Below are 7,721 nucleotides of genomic sequence, written 5' to 3'. Positions count from 1 at the left end.
GGAGCCGGAGCCGGAGCCGCCCCGGGGCCGCGCAGCGCCGAGCTCCGCCGGCGGGAGGGAGCTGCTGCGCCGGGGCCGGCAGGTGCGGGAGGGGCCGGGCCGGGCCGGGGGGCGCTGCAGGGCGGGGGGAGGGCAGGAGGGGATGGGGGGCAGTGCGGGGGGGGAGGGCGCAGCCATGGGGCAGGAGCAGCCGCCACCGGCTGATGGGCACCGGGCAGGGGGGTGACTAAGATCTGAACATCCTACAGCCCCCCCCCCCCCCCCCCAACCCCCCCACCCTGCACCCCCACCGCCCTGGGTGTCTGCAGGGGGGCCAGTGAGACCCCAGGGGCTGTGGTATCCCCCTCCCTGACCCCCTGGTCAGCCCCCTGGGCCCATCCCACCCGGTATCCTGCCCCCTCCCCACACCTCCCCGCGCCCTGGACCAGCCCGAAAAGCGGCTGTGTTAGAATCCTGGACCCTTCCATGTAACAAACGTGGGGCCACGTCCCCAGCCCTGATCTCGCCTGTCCCCGTCCCCGAGCAGGATTTCTGATCCCCGGACCGGACGCGCTCTCCCGGATGGAGCGAGGGGCAGAGACGGGGGTCCCGGGTCCCCGGGGTGCTGAGGAGACCCCGAGAGACGCCCACACAGGTGAGGAGTCGCTTAAACCGAGTCGGAAACCAGGGGCGAAGTGCCCAATGTGGGTTGTCGTTGTTACTATTTGCATTAGCAGAGCTCGTGGGCCAGGACCCCGCTGTGCCGGGTGCTGTACGAACCCCCAGAGGTTGCCCTGCCCTGCAGAGCTCCCAGTCTGACTAGGCCGGACGGACACAGGGCGGGAGGAGAGACGGGCCCAGAGAGGGGACGCGGCTTGTGCAGGTCACCCAGCAGCAGGGCCGGGAACAAAGCCCAGAGCCCCGAACCAGAGGATGGCTGCGGGCTCAGGCTGCCGGTTCTCAGAGACCCCTGCCCTATGGCTCGGGTGTCCTGACGCCTGGGGTTTGTTCGTGTGTCCGTCAGGCTAAATAGCCGCTTGGCTGCGCGGACGCAGGGGGCAGGAGGTTTCATTTCTGTACCTCGCCTGGGACGAGAGTTCTCCGGCCTCAGCTGCTCGCTTTGTGCCGTTATTAAAAGTTCACTTCAAAAGCACCAGGAGGCAGCGTGGCCTAGTGGATAAAGCACTGCCCTGGGAGTCAGGAGAGCTGGGTTGGGCACTGGCCTGCTGGGTGACCTCGGCCAGTCGCTGTCCCTCCCGGTGTCTCAGTTTCCCCATGGTGGGGGTAATGACCCTGACCTGCTTTGTAAAGTGCTTGGAGATCTGACAAGAGCCAGGGATTATTTTCTTTCTTAAAATCTGTGACAATTTAAGCAGGTTGGGCCGTAGGGAGCTTCTGCTGCCAGGTCGCTGCCTGGAAATGTGATGGCCACGTGCTGCAGGAAAGGAGACGTCTCTGTCTAGCCACGTCCCTAGCTCCTACCCCGTCCATCCGTCATCGCTAGATCCCAGCGTGTTTGTCTGTCTGTCTGTCTGTCCCCCTGGTGAATAACTCCAAGTTCAGAGCCTCCCAGCAGGGACAGAGTGAAATTGACCTGATCTGGATCAGTCTCACAGCAGCCCTGAAACTGACCAGATTCTTGCCAATTTCCCTTTGCTGCTGCTGCAGGGGAAACTCTGGGCAGCAGCCCAGGCACCGGCGCTCCCTGTCTGCAGACTCAGGAAGGCAGCACAGCAGCTGTGAATCATCTCCCCCACCAGACAGGCTGGGAACGTCAGTGTATTGATTTTAAATGAGCCCTGAACCCCGCAGGGGCTCCCGGCTCGGGTCTGTCCCTGAGGGGCAGATTCCCAGCCATAGGGGAATGTTCTTTGGTTTGCCGCCCCCCTTTCTGAGCCGAGACTGACCCGTGTATGGATTCTCTCCCAGCAGGCGAGGGGCTGGTGAGCGAGACCGAGGAGAATCCCGAACAGGACAGTCCAGAGCCAGCAGAACTGTATGGGACGTTCCCGGGACGTTCCCAGAGTCCTCAGCGGGGAGCGGCCTGCGAGCGTCAGGAAGACAATGCCACGGCGGAGAAAGCGGGTGAGTCCGTGCTGTATGGGGCGGATTTCACAGGCCCCCACGGGACCGTGGCCCAGCCCAGAGCCTCCCCGGGAGACAGACTCTTCACGTGTCCCGAGTGCGGGAAGGGCTTCGGCCAGAGCGCGCACCTCATCCGGCACCAGACGGTGCACACGGGGGAGCGGCCCTACAAGTGCCCCGAGTGCGGGAAGGGCTTCAGCCAGAGCTCGGACCTGACCACGCACCGGCGCGTCCACACGGGCGAGGAGCCCTACGCCTGCGCCGAGTGCGGCAAGCGCTTCGCCCAGAGCTCCAACCTGATCCGGCACCAGCGCACCCACACGGCCGAGACCCCCTACCGCTGCCCCGACTGCGGCAAGCGCTTCCGCCGTAGCTCCCACCTCGTCATGCACCAGCGCACCCACACCGGGGAGCGCCCCTACCGCTGCCCCGACTGCGGCAAGCGCTTCAGCCACAGCTCCCACCTGCACCGGCACCAGCGCATCCACACGGGCGAGCGCCCCTACAAGTGCCCCGACTGCGGCAAGAGCTTCGGCGTCAAGTCCACCCTGGTGACGCACCGCCGGGTGCACACGGCCGAGCGGCCCTACGCCTGCGCCGACTGCGGCCGGGCCTTCGCCCAGAGCTCCACCCTCAACCGGCACCGGCGCACGCACGCGGCCGAGCGCCCCTACCGCTGCCCCGACTGCGGCAAGAGCTTCATCCAGAGCTCCAACCTGGTCACCCACCTGATCCTGCACACGGGCGAGCGCCCCTTCCACTGCCCCCGCTGCCAGAAAACCTTCGCCCAGAGCTCCAACCTCAGCCGCCACCAGAGGACCCACGCGGGGCGCCGAGCCCGCCCCTGCCCCGAGTGCGGGGAGAGCGTCCCGCGCGGCGCCGGCCTGTCCGCCCACCAGAGACGCCACGCGGGGCAGGAGACCCCCTCGCCGCCCTGCTAGGGCCGGCTGGTCCCCCTGGTACCCGCCCACCAGACGCCACGCGGGGCAGGAGACGCCCTCGCTGCCCTGCTAGGGCCGGCTGGTCCCCCCGGTACCTGCCCACCAGAGACGCCACGCGGGGCAGGAGACCCCCTCACTGCCCTGCTAGGGCCGGCTGGTCCCCCCGGTACCTGCCCACCAGAGACGCCACGTGGGGCAGGAGACGCCCTCGCCGCCCTGCTAGGCCCGGCTGGTCCCCCTGGTACCCGCCCATCAGACGCCACGCAGGGCAGGAGACCCCCTCACTGCCCTGCTAGGGCCGGCTGGTTCCCTGGTACCCGCCCACCAGAGACGCCACGCAGGGCAGGAGACCCCCTCACCGCCCTGCTAGGGCTGGCTGGTTCCCTGGTACCCACCCATCAGAGACACCATGTGGGAGAGGAGACCCCCTCGCGGCCCTGCCAGCCAGAGTGAGGGGCGCGTGCCCCTATTCCCTCACGCCTCTCCCAAGTATCTGGCTGCCCCATCCTTGCTAGCAGCTGATCAGACCCCTCCTCTGGGTTTGCCAAGCTGAGGCAGCCCCGATTGGCTCCTCCTTGCTGCCGAGTTCCCGACCCACCTGATGTGGCAGGGGGAGAAGGAACCTGCCATCCCCCTCTGATTCCCCAGCCATGGAAAACACGTGGGCTGCGTCCTGCCCAGCTGGAGCCGTGTCCCGTGGGGCGCTGCCCTCTCCCCTCGGTGCTGCCCAGGGAGCTGGGCGCTGGGGCGGCTCGCGTGTGATGGGCTGTGCCGGGGCTTGGCCGGCAGGACGGAGAGCCAGCCCCGCTCGCTCTCGTTTCCCCAGGTCTCCCCAAGGAGCCTGGCGCTGTGCACCCTGCCAGTGGTACTCCAGAGCCCTTGTGGGGAGCTCCCTGCTGCCTGGGGGAGTTGGCCAGCGCCGTCGCCCTCTTCCCGGCTGTATTTAACGAGCTGTATTTATGATGAGGCGTTCCATTCTAGCTCGACTGATAAGAGGCCGATGACGTCGTCCCGGGATGGCCGAGGCCGCCCGACCGGGCCAGGAGTCCAGCCAGGCTTCTCCTGCGCATCCCTCTGCCTCATTTCTCCTCTTCCCCCTGCCCAGAGAGTTCAGTGCTGGACGGCCCCTGCAAGTGATCAATAAACCATGTAGAAAAGACCAGGAGTCGCTGCGTCGGGAAGCTGCGGGGTTTCTGTCGGCTGAGGGTGAGAGTCACGGACCGGGACTCAGAGGCTGAGCTGGGGGGGGGGTGTCCCTGATCCCTGCAGTGCGGGGAGGTAGGGGCAGGCAGGGAGCGTGGGAGGACGGCGGTACAGGGCTGGGGGGTTTGTTTCTCAGCCGAGGCTGTGAACACTCTGCACTGGGGAGGGATGGGAGGCAGCTGATGAGTTGTGCTGATGGCAGAGGGATGAAACAGGCACTCCCAGGGGTGGGAGGGGGTGTCCCCCAATTGCTGGGATCCTGAGCAGAGCTGAGGTATCTCCCCCCCACCCAACTGGACCTGTAGCCGGGCCAAGCCTCTCACTGATGGAAGGGGAAGAAGAGGGGCCCAGCGCCCCAGCAGGTCCCTCCCGCCCGGGCAGGGACGGCAGAGACAATCTGTCACCCCCACAAGCAGAGCTGGAGACTCCAGGGGGATCAATGCCTCTGCCGGGATTGGAAAGGCTGACGCCGCCTGTGCTGCTGGTGGACGAGGGGTTAATGCAGCAGGGCCCAGTGGCTGCAGCGTGTGGGGCTAGCAGTGCCCCCGGAGGGGGGGGGGGGTGAGCAGTGGCGGATTGCAAAGGCTGGGGAGAGGCCCAGGACCGGCAGAGGGGTCAGTTCTGGTTCGGGGGCGTTCACAGGTGGAAGTTTGGAAATGGCAGAAGATAGTAACACGGCTCAGACCAGGTGTGTGGGGCTGTGGCCTGAAACGCCCGGCAAGGCGAGCCGCTGGGGAAGGCTGCGTGAGGAGTGAACGAGCGTCTGTCCTCCGGGTCACGGGCATACGAGCAAGGCCTTTAGCTGCAGAGGGTCACTGGCAAAGCACACGTACATCGAGATTGATGGAGTCCAAAGCCAAACGGGACCACTGTGATCATGTGTCCGACCCCCTGGACAGCACAAGCCAGAGACCTGCCCTACAATCATGAATGGGGCAGATCTCGGACTAAAACAGCCAGTTGTGATTTAAACATTGTCGGGTGGAGAATCTACCCCAGCCGTTGGTAAATTGTTCCAATGGTTCGTTACCCTCACTGGTAACAACGTGCACCTCGCTCCCAGTCGGACTTTGTCTAGATATAAAGCGTGACATGCAGGAAAAGAAGAAACCGTCCTCTTAGTATTTAAAATCACAGGGAAACCAGCACCAATTTCAGTTAGAGTGCACGGAAACGGGCCTGAGGCTAGTGCGGAGTGTAAGATATTAACACATTCGATGACTCTGTAGTTCAAACACACACCACAATTCAAGTCGGCGTGAAAGTTTTCTCAAGTTTATGCCCCATGACTGAGACAGAAGTGAGGTTTGGCAGTTGGAGGGTAGCTTTAGTGTCACGTTACCAGGGAGAGATCTGAGACTGTCTCTCTGGCAATTCTCACTCACACGTGCAGAGACCGGATGGCTGCGGGGGGGAGAAACCGGGCAGAGCAGAACACGCGACGTAACGAAGTTGCTGGTTCTCAGTAGCACTTCACGTTAGGAGTGGAGTTTAAATAAGACAACGCAGAGCAGAACCATTAAACAAGGAATCGTTAGAGCTCTCCCAACATGCAGGGCAGCCCCCGATTGCGGAAAATACCCAGCAGGACAATTGGGAGCTTACGGTTAGTTCTTGAAGCAACAGCAAAGTAGCTTCAGTAAGTTGGTCCCCGTTGGATCAGCCGTCTCCTACCAAACATGCGAATGTTATTTCCATGCAATTACAGTGCTCTCCGGGTGAGAGACGCCCACGGGGATTTAGGCACCGGAACTTTGTTACAGGGCGTTCCATTTACCCCTGGAACTCCGTCCAGAGTCTTAGGAGATTTCAAATCTGAAGGCTATTTCAGTGGTCCTCCCCACCCACGTTTTAGTGTGGTTTTGCTTGGCATTTCTTTGGAACCAGGATATTTTACTGGGAACTGTGGACACTGTTACGTTTAAGAATTTCAGTGGAAAGATCCAGAACAACGGTCTGGATTTCTGGGACACGAATCTGAACTACGAGGGAGGACGTGGTTCTCAAAAGACAAGATTTGTGCTTTACAGGGCCAAATTCTGGCTCCTGCAAAGCACAGAAGCTCCCTGTGGAACCGTCGCCGAGAACACGGCCTGTGCAATCGTCCCGTACTTTAGTGCACAGGGGGGTTCTCTCACCTTCCTTTGGTATCCCCAGTGATGCTGGGGGTGGGGATTGATTATTGTATTTTTACATAGTTAGGTTTGGCTTGTCAGACAAGCACTTTCTTTCCTCGGATTCTGTGTATTTGGGACTTCAGACCTCTAAGGTTCCAAAACCCAGGTTCTCGTCCATAAAGGACTTTTCGTTAAAAGAGAGGCCCTCTCGGGAAAGCAAAGTTCCTGACCTTGGCTTACGTGCGTAGGAGGGCTCTTCCCGAGTCGGGAGCGAGACGCCCGGGCGTTCCAGACCTCAGGGGCTTTAGATGAAGGCTGCTCTCAGGGGAAGAGAGTTGGGTCTTTTAGCGGAGAGATCCAACCAACTGGGATTTTGCAACGTTTTGTATACACTTATTTTTCTGTTCAGTTGTATTGAGGGGCTGGCTCGGTTCCAAAAACGGATCAATCTATTGCGTCAATCATCGGCCATTGGGCAGGCCTGGATTTGGGGATAGGTGCAGATTCAGTTGCAAATTGTAAATTTGTCCACTTGGCAGGTCAAATTGTCACTGCATGTTTCTTACCCACCCAGCTGGCGTGCTGGATCCAGAAATATCCACCTTTCCCAGCCTCCCTGGGAATTCCTTAGCGGCGTCATCAGCGCTGTTAATTCAAATATACACTGACCGAGTCGTTTAAAAGTCGTTTGGCTCAACTTTCTGTTGTTACTTCCTGCGCCATTTCAGCACAGAACGAAAGCTTCTGATGTTACGTGGTAATTACATTCTGGGAGCTTTGCTTAACTGCAGAGTTTCAAGGTTTGTTCTTTTTTCTGCTTGTTCTTAACTTTAATTTGAGGAGAGGTCATTCCATCTTTCTCTTAAGAATAAGAAGTTTTCCCCAATTTGATTCTAATTTTAAACAACTTGTAGGTTAATTATCAAAACAATCTCCTAATTCCCAGTAACTAAAATAATCTGGCTATCCCAGGCATTATCCTCAATAATTTAAAAACATTAGTAAAAAAAAAGCAAACATTATATTTCTAACTCATGTTTAATATCATATTTATAATTAAAATAACAATTCCTTTATCGATCATTTCTAGATCAGTAGAATGTAAAGATACATTTCCACATTAACTCTCGTACTAAGACCAAACACTATTTCTAAGCTAATAAAAAAAACTAATTACAAACACAAATGATAACACATTTAGCTATATGTATTCAGGCAAATTGTAGGATTTTGTTACCAAAAGAGAATTGAGAGTTGGTACCTTGAGAATTAAATTCTAATTTAAACCTGGGAACCTTGGTGTGAACTTAGACATTAATTCACTTCTTGGCGTACATCTCAAAGTGTTTCCATTACAAGAACGGCACCAAGGTCTGGTTTAGTGTAGAGATGAGAG

At 59.0% G+C, this 7,721-nt stretch overlaps 1 protein-coding gene across 1 annotated transcript in view; it reads left to right on the top strand.

Moving 5' to 3' along the window:
- LOC117885019 (zinc finger protein 665-like) overlaps positions 1-4,164 on the top strand; it is a 17,175-nt gene extending 13,011 nt beyond the window's left edge. Inside the window, exons 7-8 of the mRNA XM_034786093.1 lie at positions 527-634; positions 1,909-4,164. Of these exons, the coding sequence (XP_034641984.1) occupies positions 527-634; positions 1,909-3,005 (1,205 nt within the window). The 3' untranslated portion in view covers positions 3,006-4,164. The remainder of the gene's footprint in view (positions 1-526; positions 635-1,908) is intronic.
- Positions 4,165-7,721: the final 3,557 nt, after the last annotated feature.

Source organism: Trachemys scripta, chromosome 11 (genome assembly GCF_013100865.1).
Source record: "Trachemys scripta elegans isolate TJP31775 chromosome 11, CAS_Tse_1.0, whole genome shotgun sequence".
Taxonomy (NCBI): domain Eukaryota; kingdom Metazoa; phylum Chordata; order Testudines; family Emydidae; genus Trachemys; species Trachemys scripta.
Note: the sequence above shows the minus strand (reverse complement) of the source record. Positions and strands in the feature narration are given on the sequence as shown.